The sequence below is a fragment of the Coffea eugenioides genome, chromosome 2 (genome assembly GCF_003713205.1).
Source record: "Coffea eugenioides isolate CCC68of chromosome 2, Ceug_1.0, whole genome shotgun sequence".
Lineage (NCBI taxonomy): Eukaryota > Viridiplantae > Streptophyta > Magnoliopsida > Gentianales > Rubiaceae > Coffea > Coffea eugenioides.
The window spans coordinates 6,409,410-6,427,770 of NC_040036.1; the positions used below are offsets into that span (position 1 = coordinate 6,409,410).

Consider the following 18,361-nt stretch of genomic DNA (forward strand, 5'->3'; position numbering starts at 1 on the left):
CACTGCACAAGTACAAATTCTACTTTTAATATGTCCAAATTTTTTTTCAAAAAATTATCCATCTTTTTTCCAATTTATTAGGAGGTGTCGAATTCGAAATTCCTTACTTACACTTGCTCCTCCGTACCACCCATCCATTCCTTCTGTTCCAAGTTAAGGAAAGTTAATTATTTCCTTCCCACTCCCTCCCCCCTCTCGAGCACGAGCATGCGCAAGGCCACACACACACATATTCTCTTTGTCATGGATCTCCCACCACTAAATTAACTAACTCCGTCACCTGTATGTCTGGATAGTAAATCATTCAAAATATTATTTTATTGCATCGCAAATATAATTTTTAATTTATTTTTAAATTTTCAATTATCTTTTTTTATCATGTGGATTATACCCAAAAAAATATTAGAGCGATTATTCTAAATATTGTTTCAAATAATTTCTTGTCCAAGCACACAAATAATCTTTTCATATACATCATAAATATTAATGTATTGATTGTAGTTTAAAATCAGACTCATGAATATCCATATTTCACATCGATTGAAGCAAATCGAGTGACATGTACGATTTTATTAAATAAGTTGTTGCGGTAATTCATTTCCAAAAAAATGAAATGATAATTATCCAAAAAAATTAGAAATTATAAACAACATTGCAATTGCCCAAATTATAAAAACAAGAGAAACATACAAATATACATTGCAATTGAAGTGGATACTTTGGTGAAATTGCAAAAGTCATCTATTAAACCTCATTCCTCTTTTCCTTTCTTCCCCTTGAGATTATCCTTATTCCCTAGTTTGCATGTACCGTTTAAGACTTGCTCTAAAGAACTAATAGCTTATTGTTCTATATTTTATGAATCATTTAAGTTTTTCTCTTTATATTTTTATAAATTTTTGGAACAAATTCTTTGGGCCCCCCAAATTTTGATAAACTTAATTTTTATTTATGTAATTCTCTCTTTCCTGGAAGAATTGTGATATAATTTAGTGAAATTTGTTTGAAATTTTGTTGTATCATGGCCAACTTGAAGCATTTGGCATGAAGGTGTCTGCATAATTTTTATCTCCAAGCCCCACAATTGTGCATGAAAACCTACGAAACGAAGAACTTACAGTTTACATAGACATTTTAGGACTTTCACAATAAATCTTTGCACATTTCATGGAAACATAATAATGCAGTCAACGTCACTGAACAAATGGTATGGGTGTGATAGTTATGAAATTTTGAAAATGGGGGATGAATACGTAATTTGACCACACCTAAGGGGCTGATTGGCAATATAGTAAAACATTTAGGGAGGTAAAAGTAATCAACAAATTAAGAAATTGTCAAAAGAAAGAGGTAAAAGAGCTCGCCCGAAGAGGAAGAGGGGGGGGGGGGTGGGGGGATTCCAGCAACCGACACAAATGTAGCTACTACCCCTAATATAAAGTGGCTTTAGGCTCTCATCCCGATACATAGGTTATCCAATAATTATCATTTAAAAAAAAAAGAATTAAGAAGCAGCGCTTATTATTCACTATAGGGTCTCTTTACTTCAATAATTTTCATGGGGAAAAGTCGGCGGAAGAAGAGCTATTATTAACAGATTCGCATATCTCTAATTACATAAAGCGCCGAAGGGTTGGCAACAGTGATTTCCACTGGTTATTTTGTAATTTGAGGGTTGATTTTGTCCTCATTTGTCTTTGTAGGTGTGATGGAACTCATTGTGGGGTCATCTCTGTTTCATGCTTGTCGGCCACAGGTTCTAAATTTTGGTCGCATTATTCCAATTTTACCCTTTTACACTGGTTTCGTTGTTGTTTCTTTAGAGATTTTGGCCTTTTTCGTCTTTTTATTGCAAATAATATTTTTTAGTGGTTGGCCCGTTGCAAATAACTAATATTTTGTTCATGTAATGCAAAAAATCCATAAAGAGTTGGTATGTTATAGGTAATATCTTTTTTACTTTCACACATTTAATTTATGTTAAATATATAAATATTTATAACTAAAATTCTAAATTTTGGTCGCCTTATTCCAATTTTACCCTTTTACACTGGTTTCGTTGTTGTTTCTCTAGAGATTTTGGCCTTTTTCGTCTTTTTATTGCAAATAATATTTTTTAGTGGTTGGCCCGTTGCAAATAACTAATATTTTGTTCATGTAATGCAAAAAACCCATAAAGAGCTGGTATGTTATAGGCAATATCTTTTTTACTTTCACACATTTAATTTATGTTAAATACATAAATGTTTATAACGAAAATTGAAAAAGTGTTACACTCGTATTTTTCAGAAAAGGAAACTGATAGATTTTGTATTTAACATAAATTAAATGTGTGAAAGTAAAAAAGATATTGCCTATAACATACCAGTTCTTTATGGGTATTTTGCATTACATGAACAAAATATTAGTTATTTATGGGCATTTTACTCTGAATTATTTAATTTGTGTAAAATACATAAATGTTTGTAACTAAAATTGGAAAAGTGTTACACTAATATTTTTACAAAAGGGAAACTCATAGGTTTTGTATTGAACATAAATTAAATATGTAAAAAAAAAAAAAAAAAATTGCCCATAGCATACCGGCTCTTTACTGGTTTTTTTCATTACATGAACAAAGTACTAGCTATTTATGGACATTTTACTTTAAATCATTTAATTTATGTTAAAAACATAAATATTTGTAAGTAAAATTCAAAAAATATTACACTAAAATAGTCAATTATTAAATTAAAGCTTTTGCGTTTTAAGATTGAGTAGATAAGATTGATAAAATTTGTTAGCTATTGTTAGCTAAAAGATTGAATGTCATAACATATATGTGCTCAATACAAAATGATAATTAGTTGTCTACCCTATTAAATCCATTAAATTAAACTCTCTCGATTATTAAATTAAAGCTACTCATCAGATCTTACGTGGTTCTTCTCTGTTACTTTCACATTACGTGGCGCAATTCTCCTTTGACTCTGTCAAATTTTGCCTTACGTGTTGCATGCTTACAAATTACACAGTCAAATTTTGCCTTACGTGTTGCATGTTTACAGATTACACCTTGCAGATTGCACTGGGTCAAATTTCATCTTACGTGCTTACAGCTTACGCATTACAGCTATATTTGGTTCGTTCGGTGATTATAGATATGCTTGCTTCGTTTGGTTCTTTTATCATAGTGGACTTGCAATCATTACATGGATTTAATGCATGCATGTGCTTGCTTTTACCAAACCACAGGCTCTTTGTATAGTTAAGCACTCTGTGTGCTATATCTACATTAGCTTTTCCACCCACAGTTTCTTTGCTTTGACTTTCTCTACGTGCATAACAGCAACTATTATAATGTTTTAGAGATGTTTCTCTTTTGTCCTGCGTCTTTCTGTTAAGCCTCCATCTTGTGCCAGCTTTTGGTGTTTTTTGTTTCCAGTTTCCTCGTTCTCGCTCGCTTCAATCAGGTGCTGCCTGTTTTCCTTTACTGTATTTCTTCACTTTTGCGCCTAATATAGCTGTTTATTACGTTGTTCCTTCGGTGAACTTTTTGCTCTTTCATTGTGTTTGCTTATTTTTGTTTCGTATGCTTCAAGTTATGCTTTTATCATTTTCTTTTCCCCATCATTTCCATTTCTTTGTTGCAAGTTTTTAGTTTGCATGGACTCTGACTTTTCTTATGTAAGCTACTTCCATGTTATATTTATCTTTTCTGTGATCTTATCGGTTTATTCCATGCAGCTCAGCTCAACCATCCTATTCGAAGCTTATTGTTCAGGTAAAGCAATCTCCCCTTTACTTATTTGTTCCTCATCTGCTTAGTGCTTAGTCTATTCTACTTCGTTGTGTTTTATTTTCTATGTTTGTTATCGTTTTGCTTATTAAATGGTAATCATCTCTTTCATTCACGTTTGTTTTGTCTGCTTCGAGAAACTTTAGATGATTTGATTGTTATTGTTGGATGTCATGGATAACAGAATTTTCTTAATTTTAACTACAATTGCATATGGGTCGGAAACGTAAATTTTCCTCAGAAAATGAATATCGTTTAGAAAAAAGCCGTCGTGATCGTACAAGATATATTAGAAAAATAGTTCGACATAAAAAGGCAGCTCTTTTGCCTATTGAACCCCAGAGTAACGCAGGTTTTACCTATGACCACTGCTCCTCAGACAAGATATATTAGAAAAATAGTTCGACATAAAAAGGCAGCTCTTTTGCCTATTGAACCCCAGAGTAACGCAGGTTTTACCTATGACCACTGCTCCTCAGACAACTGAGCACAATCTTTTTGATGTTCCTGTTCATCATGATTTGCCAGCTAAACATGCAGTCGGCTGTTTCTGTTTGGATTTGCCTGTGTTTTCACTTCCAGATAACATAGATATTCCATCAACTTCAACTGTGTCTAGCATTGATCCATGTATTATTCTTCCCTTATTCTTATGTGCTCTTTTTTTTTGTGTCGTTTTTTTGCTGACCTATAGCAGGCTTGATCATCTTGTTAATTTTTTATTCATATAGTTTGTCCAGCTATAAACGATGATTCAATTTCACAGAGTTTGTTTAATTCAGCTTCGTCACATGTTCATGTACACCAATTTCCTCTTCCTCCTCATTCAGGTAGTAATGATATCGTTCTTTAAATCATCCACTGACTATCAATATGAAATCAGAGAAACATGCTAGCTCACTCAATCACTTAATTTCTCCATAAAATATTCAACTTGCATTTGAAACTGTGAATTTTCAGCCTCAAACTCATCCATAAACGAAGGATCTAATATAGCAACATCTTCAAACCTTCGACCGGGTATCTTATCAATTTTCAATCTTGCTCCTATATCCTATATCCTATTTATACTGGTCAATACACTTTTATTTCTTGCATAACCAGAAATTGGCCATGCTGTATACTTTTAGGTAATCATCGACGTCGAACAAATATACCGCTCATAGAGCATATACAATCAGAGCCAAGTATATTGCCATTTGTTCCAGATTGTATTCACTGCCATGCTAAACGGTATTACATGGAGCCGCCTCGATTCTGCTGCGCTTCTGGAGAGATTAAATTAGCACCAACCAAAATGCCTGATAGATTAGTACAGCTTTATAAAGCAAACACTCTTGAATCAAAAGAATTCAGACAATGTGTTAGGAGTTATAATAACATGTTTGTTTTCACATCTCTGGGGGTTCATTATGATAAAGATCTCAGCAAGAGGAATGATGGTATCTATACTTTTAGGGTGCAAGGACAGATATACCATTTTATGAACTCATTATTTCCTTCTGATGATGACAAGGCATCAAACTTGCAACTGTATTTTTATGATACAGAACATGAGTTAGCAAATAGAATGGCTATCTCAGGCAAATTCAAAGAGTCTATTCTACAACAGCTGAGGTCTATACTTGATGAAAATCCAATCTTGAGGCAGATTTCTCTGAAAGCACAAAGCATCAAAAACTAAACTAGACAGTTTACATTCCAGTTGGATGTAAAACAAAAAATTGTACTTTTTGTTTACGAATCACTGCAGCTTTCTAGAATTTTGTTCTGTACAAATAACAACTAACTTTTGTATTAAGCTGCAATTCCCAGTGATCATGTATATATAAAAAATGCATGGTTTCTACTTTCCTGTTTATAATCCATCTCTAACACAAACATCTTCTTGACAAAAAAACCATCAGTTAACACTCAACAACAAGATAATATGGGCACCCCGCGACACCCGCGGGGTCCAACACCTAGTGTAAACAAGAACGGGGTAGAAACGTTCACAACTGATTTGATCGAACAGCAAATGACAATCAAAAAGGAAGCTGATCTCAAACAAAACCCAGAGCCATATCATGAAGAGACAAATCAACAATAATTCTGGTTGACTAACGATCAAAAACACCCAAGTGAAAAAAGATAAAATCCAAATAATCAAAATTTGTCTCATCAGATTGCATGTTCAATTCTTAGTACTAAACAAACATGATAAATTCAGAGACTAGGGTAAGTCCACAAAAAAAAGGCATATTTTGACTCTAAATACTGTTCTGGCACCTACGGCCTTCTAAAGCCACCAATGACCTCAAGCAGTATGCTCCTACTTTTGCTGGAACACTGCAACAACAAAAGAAAACTGTAAATGTCCAAACAAATGACTAGTAGCCAAGCAAATAGTCAAAAACGACTCCATAGCAATTTAACAAAACCAAATTCATGGCAACACTAAGAATGGAAACAGTAGAAACTGATAGATAATGATCACAAAAATCAGGAGTAGCTTCTGAATGTCTAGTGCACCACTCCACAGCATGGACGCAGTTATCAAATTTCAGGAGCTCCAACAAATTGACCTAATCATAGCCAGATGGAACAGGTCAAACATGGAAAATGTAGCATACATGCACATGAGAAACCCTCCGCAAGAAAATCTTACTCTTAGCTCAACAGGTTGTCCAGCAAATTATTCATTCACTCTTGTACATTTCATGATGTTTTATTTCTATATTGTCATAAGCTCACCATACGATGCTCTCATAATGTAGAAACCTAAATCCTTTTCACTTAGTTTACGTGCTAAGTTTCAACAATCAAAATTGTTCAACCTTTTATCCCTGATCTTTCTTTTTTTCTTTTCTAATTCAGGGGATATGGTCAAAGCATGGCCGCCCAGAAAAACATAATTTGGATCACTGATCAAGGGATCACTCAATTTTTTAATGCTAGGAGATGGGTTCTTAGGTACACAATAGTTCTGTTTGCTTTATCCTGGCAGCAATACTCTTCAAGTAAGACTTTTTCTGGCAGGCTGCCAATACTCTTCAAGTAAGACTTTTTCTTTGAAAATTCATTATATCATCTTTGAAAATTAAAGTCAAAATTCATCATTAGAACTGCTTTAAGTATTTCCATCACCATCTTTATCATTTTTCATAGAGTATTTAATCCAAACAATATAACAAATTCTTGGATTACAAATTTTAGCAATCTAGGATGCTAATATATGTGGATTATAATATCAACTTGCAATTCATTCGGCTGTTAGCATGCCCTGGTAACTTAATTTCAAATTACTGCACACAAAAGACATTCCACAGCATATCCTGCCTATAGCTTTATAAAACGAATCCACACCTCCACAAAAGGCGAACTATACATATTGATGATGGGGAAACATAAAAACTTTATTCTTTATTAGCACGAAAGAGTACAGGAAAAGAAAACTAATGCAATTAAAAAAATTCCATTCAATTCAACTGCCAAGTGGGTAAGGTTAAGGGTTGGCAATGTTATGTTCCTCAATCAGGTAGCATAGTACCACTTACATACAAATGAGTGGCACCCTTTCCAGTTCAAAAAGAGCTCAATTGATCAAAAGTACACACTCCCTTTTGCTCCTTTAACACCTTCACAACTTCTATTTCAGTCCCTAAAAAGGCAAGCTCACGGGAAAAGGCTCCATCCAGAGCAGGGTTTGAGACTAGGTTATCTTATTATTTTCAGGTAACTAACAGTAAACTCCTTCAAAAGAGTATATATGTTAACTCCCAACCAAAAAAAAAAAGAATACTGGTGTAGCATGGAACTCTGTTAAGTCGTTCACTTGAGGCAACCAAGTTGCTAGGAACTATATACCTGAAAATTATGTTGTATGACAGGAGAAAAGCACGGCGTAAAAGCAATTATAGTTGATAAAAGGACGTTACCTTGCCGTTCTGTCTGTGTAACCAAGTGAATTCCAGATTTATCTTTAGTTCCATCTAGACCATACAACCAAACCTACATCATCCCAAGATAGGATCAGAAATTGCTCAGCCAAATAATAATATTCACGGAGTAGAGAGGAACTTTATATTCTGGAAATAGTATCAGATCTTACAAGACCATATTCATTGCCAATAGCCAAAGACAAAGAAGTGGGAGAAAAATCTAAAGTAGAGATTGATGCACTTGCACCAGCAACATCAATACCCTCCACCTGTGCATCACATGGTTTTTTATTAGTTTTCATTTGTTCAGCTAAGCAACATTTACCATTTTTTCATAGAAAGAATCACGAGTCTCTCAAATTCCACAAACCTGGAGTAGAAAAACAAGCCTGAGTGATAGAACAGGAAATGTCGAATCCCATACTCGAACACTTCCGTCTTGATAGCCTGCTACATATATTCTTTCCATTCCACCATCTTCAGCTATAGACAGTTCACCAGGAACACCACCAGTCAAAGGCCATCTGCTACTCCCTCTTGTCATAGTCTGCTCAACTTCAAGTTTTGCAGCTGAAACCGTCTAAGGAAACAATAAATGATTAAAGGAAGAATATTACATGAAAAGTGATTAGATGACAAAATTCTGCGTGCTAGATGGTAAATTATACCTCTGCAAGAACCCTGGAAGAATTGGCCTTTGCAACCACTGAATATAGTTTTCCCACAGTCATTATTGGTTCAATTGTAGGTATAGTTGCAGGATATTCTACAGCAAGGACTGAATGCTTCTTATCTGGCTCGAACCTCAGCGTGGACAAACAAGAGTTATCATAAAAATGGAGTTGACCTGGGTTGGTCAGAACCAGCAGTGAAGCACTGTCAGTTTTCTCCATTTCATGAGATCTTGCAATGACAATCATATCCGAGAAAGACCCATTAAGGGGAAGATCAACACGGTTGACGCATGTTAACTTTGCTATCCCAGATGACCAGTCAAGATCGAGAATCTGCCAAGGGAGAGAAATGTCAAAGTCCAAGGGCGAATTAAATACACAAGCCACGGAGCAAAGAGCTCCACCCCTTGCATCTTTATTTCCTTTTGCATTAACAATATGTTATAAAGATGGAAAAGTCGGCTTTACTGGTAATTAGAAAATTTTTAAAATCACAAAGATTGCATGCAATGTAGAAAAGTGCAGAAGCAGCAGCCTAGCATCAAATAATTATTTATGCCCTACGCTCCTCCAGAGCTTCAATTTCTTACCCATTTCATTAAAAACCATTTTCAGCATGCATGGAAGGGAGTCCATGCATGTGATTCAGGTTAGAAGGTGCAGAATTAGCTACAAATGAATACTGAGAGTAGGAAAATACAACTTGTAATGTACTTAACAAGGAGATTAATTCCGCTCTTAAACATCAATTATTTTAGTAATGATCCAGCAAATTTGGTATATATAAAGAAAGTAAATGCAAATAAATGACTGATACTTTTTATTCACAGAAATGAATTCATGTAATAGAACTCTACTAGAATTGCTTTGAACAAAATTTTGGTCAAGGAAACCGAATCATGCATATAAGTTGTCCATAATGTTATATTATCTAGAGAACCTCATTAATCTTGAAAAGAAATATAATATAGTTTAGCAACCTGCAGTGATGTTCACATAGAGCATGTCTTAATTGATATTATGAATAGCAAATTCATGATCCAAGACATTTCTCAGCTTTGATAGCTAGTACAATCTAAGTAGATTCATATTTCACCTCAGCTTGGAAACAAGACTTAATATAGAGATTAGCATCATTCCTATGATGCAGTCAAATTTTGAAATTCAGAGATTTGGTAATCATATACCTCAAACCAGTGGAAGAACTGAAGACTTTATTGTCTGAAATCACAAACAAGCCAATCCAGGAACTAGGATGGCACAAACTTATGATGTACTCGTTATGAAATCATTGAATAAGAAATCTCACTATCTTGTAAGTAGAATACAAGACTACCGAGCATTACTAACCAGATGACAGAGTTGCATTGATTAGATAAAGAAAATAAACTAGAGTCAAACAAAGAGACTTTGAGCCAGACTTCGGCTAACATTTTTAGACTTTAGTTTGCGAAAAAGAAACTCCAAGTATCCACAAATGAAATTTCCATTTCTAGGAAAAGGTTCTTTGCACCATATTTGTTATACAATTTAAAATATTGAGACCACTAGGACAAAAATAGACTCACAGCATACCGTCAAGACTTCTTCAGATCCAATTTCTTCACCGCCATAAACAAAAAGCTGACCTCCAAAACCATTTCGTTTCTTGTTAGCAGACCAGTGCAGAACAATGACAGGAAGCCTTCTTTCTGCAGATGACAATTGTATCTTAACCACTTTATCAGATGACTTTTGAGCTCCGTGACCTTTAATATGATCAGAAGCAGACAGATTCCACAGGAAAATGTCTCCATCCACATAGCCAACAGCTAGCAATGAACCATCAGCAGACACCCAACAAAGAGAGCTTATTTCCTTTTCATGGTCTACTAAATTATCCAAGGGCTCATGGCTCCCATCACTCGAAGATTCAGCCAGTATTTCATCTTTTAGTTGGAGATCCTTATTTCCTCTAACAAGAACAGCTCTATCTTCAGTAACATCCCAGAGAACTATCAACCCATCCTCATATGCAAGAACAAGCCTGCAAATAGTTTCAATGATTGGAACAGAAACAGTAGAAAGATAATTTGACCACTGGTTGGTATTTTAAGAATAAGAAGCCAGAAAATTTCAGCTAAGAAAATAAAGTCGAGATATCTCATATCTTTCTAATCAACACATATGCTAGAGAACAAACAGGAAGAGATTGATGTATGGCCCTTCTGCAGATATGGGAAGCAATAGTAAAAACCATCAGACTAATAAAAGTAGTAACAAAAATTACGTTAAGTTAAAACATTCTCCATTTTAACCCTCCAAAATACAGCTTAATGAACTTTGAATGGATCATAAATACTTGCAAGTTACAAAATAGGCTACAAAATTTGAATACTAAAAGAAACTATCAAGAATGAAGAAATGCAAGTAAATCTAAAGTTTCTAAGATTAAGAAGCATAACTGCATGTTTAAAAATGTTTTCTCAGCTAATCATGACAACTACAATGCTGAAAAAGAGTCCATTCATGATAGAAGCTAAAATGCAATGGTGGGAAAAACAAAAGCGTATGATGAAGGCTAGGGTAACATAAAAACAACTTGACATGTAAAAGAAACCCGTGTTCAGAAACTGTGGAACTGAATAGAGAAAATGAGATATTGTTTTCCTTACCTATTTCCAAATGATGAAGGCTGAGGTAGCACACCCACTATCGATTGGTTGAATGGCAAGGAAATCTCTGCTGCTTCTGCAAAGAAAACACATCAAAAGCCATCATAAACAGACAATACAGAGTCAGGAGGTCAATGTTAGCCTCTTTTCCTTCAAAAAAAATCATAAGTGGCTTTCTTTCATTATCCATTTAATTGTTGAACATTTCAGAGCTTTCTTATTATGTTCGCCTAAACACACAGGCCTGAAGAATTCAGAAGTTCCCAGCAAATGGTACACAACAGCAGCAGTTTTCTACACCCAGAAGAGCAGTACCTCAAGCTTCCAAGTTAGTACACGAGAATGTGCTTGCTTTTGACATAGAGGAGCTTGAAGATGCATCAAAGAAATTTAAAAGAACAAAAGTATGGCTACGCTATTACAAAGTACTGTTGAACTTGAACAAGAGTAGGATCTGAAATATCCCTTTGCTCTAGTTTCAAAGAGTTCTAGGCTACCCAGACTTTTTATATTTCCACTCAAAAACATTGGCACTGTCTCAAGATACATCAGGCTTACAGTATTATCATTTGTCCCTCAACTTTAGAACACAATTAACGTCTGACAATAACCATTACACAGTCCTTTCTCCTTAAAACAAACAATTCAAAACAAAAGGCAGGACATATATAAAAGGTGATAGTGGCGTACAGTATTCCACAATCAAGCTTCAAATCATTTTTTCCTCATGCAGACTCTCATTCTGCATGCACAAGAATGTAGCTTTTGGTATTAAATATGCTGAACATCAATTCATTTTGACAAAGAAAAATGGGTTCAAATCAAGAATGATATTGCTATTGCTTGCCTATTTCTTTTGCCCAAAACTCTTGCCTTATTATAGATGTAGACTAGTAGCCAACTCATTACTCTCGTCACAACAATGGATGGGCTCCATCAACTATTGCAGTCAATTTATTAAACACCAATAACATTGGACTAGTGACCCTTGGTGTAATTTAAAAGGATGATCCAAAAGAGTTTTGTTTAACAGGCTAGAAGATGGACTAGATCATGCACATCTCCAGTCAGTCACAGATTTTAAACCAGAAAGATAACCAATAACAGCCTAACTATTCTGCAATCTAGAGGCAGAGTATTCTCAAAGCACATAAAGTTAAGGTTCAAGCCAAACAGACCCATGGCTTGGTAGGGCTGGTATGCATTTTAGTCTTGCCAGTTCAACCCCTGAATCAGTCAATAAATATGGGTTCTTATTTACCCATGTATTAGTTGCAAATTAGGGGTAAAATATCCCATCAAGAGAGCTTTTGAAGCCCAGAGAAAAACATGGTTCAATGTGAAGTGGCTTTATTCAGTAAAAGAGTCATAATTCAATACAAGCAGCTGCTCCTATTCTAGGGAAACTACTGACTTCCCATGAATCCACAAGATGAACTTAACCAAAATTTGATATAATGATAAGTCAGCATCACAGGCGGGGAAAACGTTCGATGATTCAGTTATTCAGTGAACTTCCAAAAAACAAACAATGGAAAAGAGGCACAACATTCTAGTTCACAGATCAAACAAAATCAAAGGGCTATTTAGAAAATGTAAAGCTAAAATAGAATACTTAAGGACATGATAAACAGTATTTACCATCAATGAGCAATTACATTACCAGCTACAAGATTAGCAGGAATATGGTAGGGTAATTGAAGAATGGTTTGTTCCTCAGCATCATACTTCAGCACAGACAAAAATCCATATTCGTCCCCTATATACCTGCACGTATGCATAGAGATAAAAGTCAGGCCTATCTCAACTATGTTACTTTGATCCAGCCAATAAGTGTAAAATTGAAGCCCAAAACATTACTCCTTTAGTTCTTTACATGAATTGAGTGCCATAAATAACAGAGAAGGCAGTTATATTGGATTCCCATTGTAAACTTGTAGAGATACTCCTGCTTTCTAGATCCCAAACCTGTAACAGTAAATTCCAACTAAGTTAATCAGAGGTATGGCCACTGCATCCAGAATGGGGCAAAAAGAGAAAATAGAGAAGATAGGAGGGAAGAAGGATAATGAAAAGATGCACTTGAGGTATTTGTGGCTCATAAAAGCAATAAGTCACAAGATGATATAGCATCAAGTATACCTGAACTTCATTTTCATTGGAGACACTCACAAGATAGCCTTGATTTTGAAGAAACTGAAAAGAGGCAACAAAAGTTTGCAACATAAGCTTTAGTCTTGTCCTATCCAAAAGGAAATTTCTGCTGATTTAAGCAAAAGAGGGCACATCAATTTGGAATTGATAAAAGATTTCCCTTCTCATTCTTTTAAATGTTAAAATTACACCTGTTTTGGTGCTTTGACCATGTCTGAGCACATGATTAAGAACAGGTAGTTTATATTAATTTGCACAAGGAACATATAAACTCAAAGCAATTGAATTTAAGAAATACAAACATTCTCATGTTCCTACTACACAAGACCTAAAGGAAACTTATTATATGAATAAATAAATTTTAGAAACTATCCAGACCCAATGACAGGGAGGCAAAGAAGGTGAAGACTAGAGAAAGAAAGGTTTCCATCAAACATCTCAGTTCTTCATTTTCACAAGTAAAAACATTCATCAAATGATGCCAAAAGGGGCATGCTGCATATGAAGGTTTTTAAACAAACCTCCAAGTTCTTAAAAGGTATCGGCTTAGGAGACATAAGAAGGCCTTCAATGCTGTCACCACCAACCACTTTAATCCTTCCATCCCTGAGAGAAAACAGGAAATGTTTCCAATATTAAGAGGATAATAAGGAATTCTACAATCATTTTTACCCACTCTGTTCCTAAATGCTAGGCCACTACGAATTCTTGTAAAGCACTTTTCCCCTGCAAACACCTATTACCTGAAGAGTTGGAAATTTCAAATTTTAACAGAGATTAACAGCCACTATTTAAAATGGTTTCAATTTATTAGTAGCAGGGAGAATATCTATGCTAGAACCCCTTAAAAGATTATACTCCCTCCGTCCCGTTTTGTTAGTCTTGATTTTTTTTTCACACAGATTAAGAAAGTGTAATTAATTTCGTTGGAAACATAAATTTAGATTAATAATTTCCTAAAATACCCTTATGCTAATCACGAAGAGTGCCAATTAATATCAGTTACAGCTAATGGTGCCAATAAATATCAGTTACCGCCAATAGTGCACCCTGATTGTTTCAATTACTGCCAATAGTGCCAATAAATAACAAAGATAGACTTTTCATTTATCTATGTATTGGAAAAGCTCAATGTATTCAATGTAGTGGGTTAGTATTTAATAACAATGTATTAATAACAAGATATTTAATAAGGGTATTTTAGATAATTTGAAAGATTACTACATTCCTTAATGGGAAAGTGGACTACAATTTGGGACAGACGAAAAAGGAAAACAAGACAAACAAAACGGGACGGAGGGAGTAATATCTATTCAAAATGATGTTTGGATTAACAGAACATTGTTAGCAAGTTCACTTGCGCATCTTTGACATAAAAGTGTTACACTTTGCTAGATGTCTCTTCATTGACAAACTATTGCCAGAAGTTAATGTCTCTTCATTGTTTGATTAGGCAGATCCTTTCAAGAATGTAAATTAACAACCGAATCTCATGTTATCTCAGAGACAATTGCTAAAGGGTAAAAGTTTGGTAGATTCCTCTTCTTTGACAAACTGTTGCCAAACTAATGTCTTTGTTTGACCAGGCAGATCCTTTCCAGAACGTAAATATGGCAACTAAATCTCATGTTATCTCAGAGACAAGTAATGAAGACATGACTCAGCTTGTGGCAGTCCCATTGCTCCACACCCCCCCCCCCCAACACAAAAACAAAGCCATGAACAGTATCATATTGAACATTCTTATGTCAATCAACCTTCTAATCACATGACAAGAATGGAAATAGCATAACTTATTGAGTGCCTTCACTCTCCAAATTACAGGGTTTGACTCTCACAAGAGAGCCAAGCCTCTCCCCTCTCCTGTCCAGATAGACTATGACTTCAAACAGTGAAAAAGGAAAAAGTAAAAAACAATCACAAGATCGCAAATTACATGAATATAAAAGTATCAGTTCAGTATTTGTAAATGTAATTAACAGATCAATCATTACCCCAAAGAAAATAGAAGCAGATCAACTTAGAGAAGAGCCAGTGTTCACTCACAAGGTTCCAACAGCTAGTAGTTGCTGAACGGAGTCAAAAGCCAGGACTGAAGCAGTAGATGGGATACCATAATGAACTACAACAAGGGGTGCCACATCCGAGGATATAGGGCTTTCTTGCACTTCACTTTGCTGAAGATGGATGCCATCACCCAAAGTTGTAAGAAGCTCAGAAAACCAGTTTTCCAGAAGCAATATTAACGAACAGGTTAAATTATTGACAAAAAACTAACCAAATTAGTAAATCAACACCGTAAAAAGGTTAATAAAATTTGAATTCACATGCAAACAGGTAACTATGCCCACCCTACCCATTGGCACTCTCTTAAAATCTCATCCTTTAAGACATTTAATACAGAATTCCACAAAGAAAAGGAATCAATAACCAGAAGAATCCAAAACAATTAGGCAGAATATAAGCCTTAACCACAAGAGCCATAGTTTCCTTGTGACGGTGAACAATGACCGGCAAGGGAAATAAAATTTCACAGTTTTATTACTCCTCGAACAAAATTTAACCTTTTCTTTTACCACAAATGCACTTGGATCATGAAATGGGATGAATCAACCATACTTGAATGCCTTTGCCTAAGCTTACTATTTGACAATTGTTCAAGCTGGTTTAGGACCCCAGGTCTATGACAATATCAAACCATTATTCTGAAAATCAATTTACTAGCTGCTTAATTTGTTGGGCATTCCCGAATAAAAAAGAAGTACGTCCACGCAAGAAAAAAGGTCCTCCGGAAAGCAGCAAGAACAAAATATCTTAATCCTTCCTAGCATATCACAGTAAAATCAGCAACGGCGTCAAAAGAAACACAAATTTCACAGAAATCTTGACCTTCATCACGGCACAACTCCAACAGCCACGAATGATGATCAATCACTTAATAGTTTGATTAACTGACTTAAAAAAAACCATTTTTTTGATTAACTTGATCACTGAAACGTACAGCAGTGAATGTTTAATTTGCAATCAGAAGGAGAAATACATTTGGACGGATTAACGAAATTACCTGAGGCGGTGGACGAGGGCTGGTCTTTTGGAATAATTTACCGAACATTTTTACAAAAAAAGAAAGAAAGAAAGAAAAAGATTGATACACTTTGCCTTATAATTTGGCTTTAGAAATTTCCTTGTTTTCTGCGGATGAATTTAGGCAGGGCAGGAGGAGGAAGAACTCGTCCGGGTGGAGATGCGGGTCGTGGTTCAAATTTCCGAATGGTACCTTTGCGTGTTCAGAAGTGATCGCGGAGATTTTCGTAAAATTGAATGGGAGAAGTGTCATTTGCCAACAAACAGAAACAAAAATTGACCTTCCCAAATACATATTCTTCTTCTTTCTTTCTTTCTTTTTTTTTTTTCTTTTTTCTTTTTTCTTTTTTGCTTTAACTATATTAATCATTTAATTTAGCTGTCATTTATATAATTAGTTTACTACTTGAATTAAGTTAATGAGGTTTGAGATGCATCAAACTACAAACTCATAAATCCTCCACCTGAATTGATTAGGGACGTTATTAGGTTGTAATATTAGGGAAATTATTTACCAATACTTTAGAGCAAAAGCAGTCAACAGCGAAATAAGCAGCTTAAGTAGAGCAAGAAGCTTCCTATTATGAGGCTGTAATGGCTGATTAAGCCGCTCTCCCGGTATCACTCCTATCACTTTAATCCATTATATCCATTATTTCGTACAAGGTCAGAAACTTCTGCTAGCACTTTATTTTGTAGGATTAATTTTTCCTACATTGATTGTATATATACTATAGTATTTAATAAATGATAATTATGTAAAATTTAAATTTGAAATTCTATCATGAATTTAATGATGATAGTGTATACAATATCGATGCATATAAAATTTACTCTTATTTGTATATCGAAGAAATATCTACTTATCCATGGGTTTATTTGCTTAATACATTATACATCCACGCTCTTGTCTAAGTTTAATACCTTTGCTTCGTTGTTGCCTGTCTTTCCTTGCTTTTCCTTTCTATTCTATTTTATTTTAAGAACAGTACCTCTAACTAGGGGTACAAACTAGCAGAGTCGAGTCGAGTTTTGATCTAGTCGAATCGAGTCGAGTTTTGACCTAGTCGAGTCGAGTTTTGACTTAGTCGAGTCGAGTCGACTGTTAATTTTATAAAACTCGAACTCGAACTCGAGTTCGACGAGCTCAAAATGTCAAATTCGAGTTTAAAAAATAAAATAATAATAATAATTTTTTTAAAAAAAATTATTTTTAAAAATAAATAAAATGATAAAATTTTTAATAAATAATAAAATATTATGAATATATATGTAATTTTAATATAAAAATAAAAAAATATATATGTAATCGAACTTGCAGCCAACGAGCTTAATGTTTTTGAACTCGAGTTTGAGTTCGATTTGATTAACTCGAACTTGATTCGAGCTTGATATTGACCGAGCTCGTATTCGAGCGGCTCGCGAACAGCTCAATTTGTAAACAGCCCTATATGTGTTGATGATAGGGATAATTTTAGAAACCTCCCTTTAGTTTTCTAACAATTTCACTGTCCTCCCTGAATATTTGAAAATAACACTTATCTTCCTTATAAGTCATTTGAGCCCAATACTTACCTCATGAATGATCAAATAACTTTACTATCCTTACAACTTGGGAAGTATTACATATTTATATGGAGAGAAACAATTTAGACATTTATACTAAATTAACCATGATTTTGAACATAAAAAATTTGAAAATCTTGAATACTAAATTTCATAACGATGATTGTTAACATTTTAAAATTCTTTTTTTGTATTTTAATAGTTCTTGTAATTTCTTTATCTTAAAAAAAGATTAAAATTTTCATTTAAATATTATTATTTCATAAAATTATTATAACAATAACAAGATGAATATGAAAATACACAAAAAATAAATAAAGTATTAAAGTATGTTTACAATTAGATTTTATTAAGTTATGGATAAAATGTAATTATACATAATCTATTCTTTTCTTTCTTTTTCAAAATATTCGGTGTTTCTTTTCTTTTTTCGTATAAGTAATCCAAACAAAATAGTTAGAAATTTTTTTTTCTACTTTGATTTATTTTCTTTTTCATTAAAATTACACCATTTTATTAATCCAAACA

The 18,361-nt window shown here is 34.3% G+C and overlaps 2 protein-coding genes across 2 annotated transcripts; one reads left to right on the top strand and one right to left on the bottom strand.

Annotated features, from left to right (window-relative positions):
* The first annotated feature begins 3,432 nt into the window (after positions 1-3,432).
* Positions 3,433-5,658, top strand: LOC113762843. Its single transcript, XM_027306461.1, has 5 exons — positions 3,433-3,452; positions 3,727-3,763; positions 4,510-4,608; positions 4,739-4,798; positions 4,909-5,658. The coding sequence occupies exon 5, from the start codon at positions 5,019-5,021 to the stop codon at positions 5,460-5,462; it is 444 nt and encodes a 147-aa protein (XP_027162262.1). The 5' UTR covers positions 3,433-3,452; positions 3,727-3,763; positions 4,510-4,608; positions 4,739-4,798; positions 4,909-5,018; the 3' UTR covers positions 5,463-5,658.
* A 165-nt stretch (positions 5,659-5,823) lies between these two features.
* Positions 5,824-16,518, bottom strand: LOC113762839 (syntaxin-binding protein 5-like). The gene is made up of 13 exons (XM_027306459.1): positions 16,248-16,518; positions 15,230-15,360; positions 13,705-13,789; positions 13,172-13,225; positions 12,906-12,997; positions 12,693-12,796; positions 11,030-11,105; positions 9,951-10,401; positions 8,370-8,708; positions 8,072-8,281; positions 7,872-7,970; positions 7,699-7,771; positions 5,824-6,109 (listed from the first exon to the last, which is right to left on the bottom strand). Exons 1-13 carry the CDS (start codon positions 16,293-16,295, stop codon positions 6,093-6,095), a joined length of 1,779 nt encoding a protein of 592 aa, XP_027162260.1. The 5' UTR covers positions 16,296-16,518; the 3' UTR covers positions 5,824-6,092.
* Positions 16,519-18,361: the final 1,843 nt, after the last annotated feature.

Excerpts from the sequence above, each read along its gene's own strand:
- LOC113762843 (XM_027306461.1), top strand. The coding sequence starts at position 5,019 with ATGGAGCCGCCTCGATTCTGCTGCGCTTCTGGAGAGATTAAATTAGCA.
- LOC113762839 (XM_027306459.1), bottom strand. The coding sequence starts at position 16,295 with ATGTTCGGTAAATTATTCCAAAAGACCAGCCCTCGTCCACCGCCTCAG. Across the intron at positions 15,361-16,247 it reads GCCCTCGTCCACCGCCTCAG|CAAAGTGAAGTGCAAGAAAG; the intron begins GTAATTTCGTTA and ends ATCCATCTTCAG. Across the intron at positions 7,772-7,871 it reads TTGGCAATGAATATGGTCTT|GTTTGGTTGTATGGTCTAGA; the intron begins GTAAGATCTGAT and ends GGGATGATGTAG.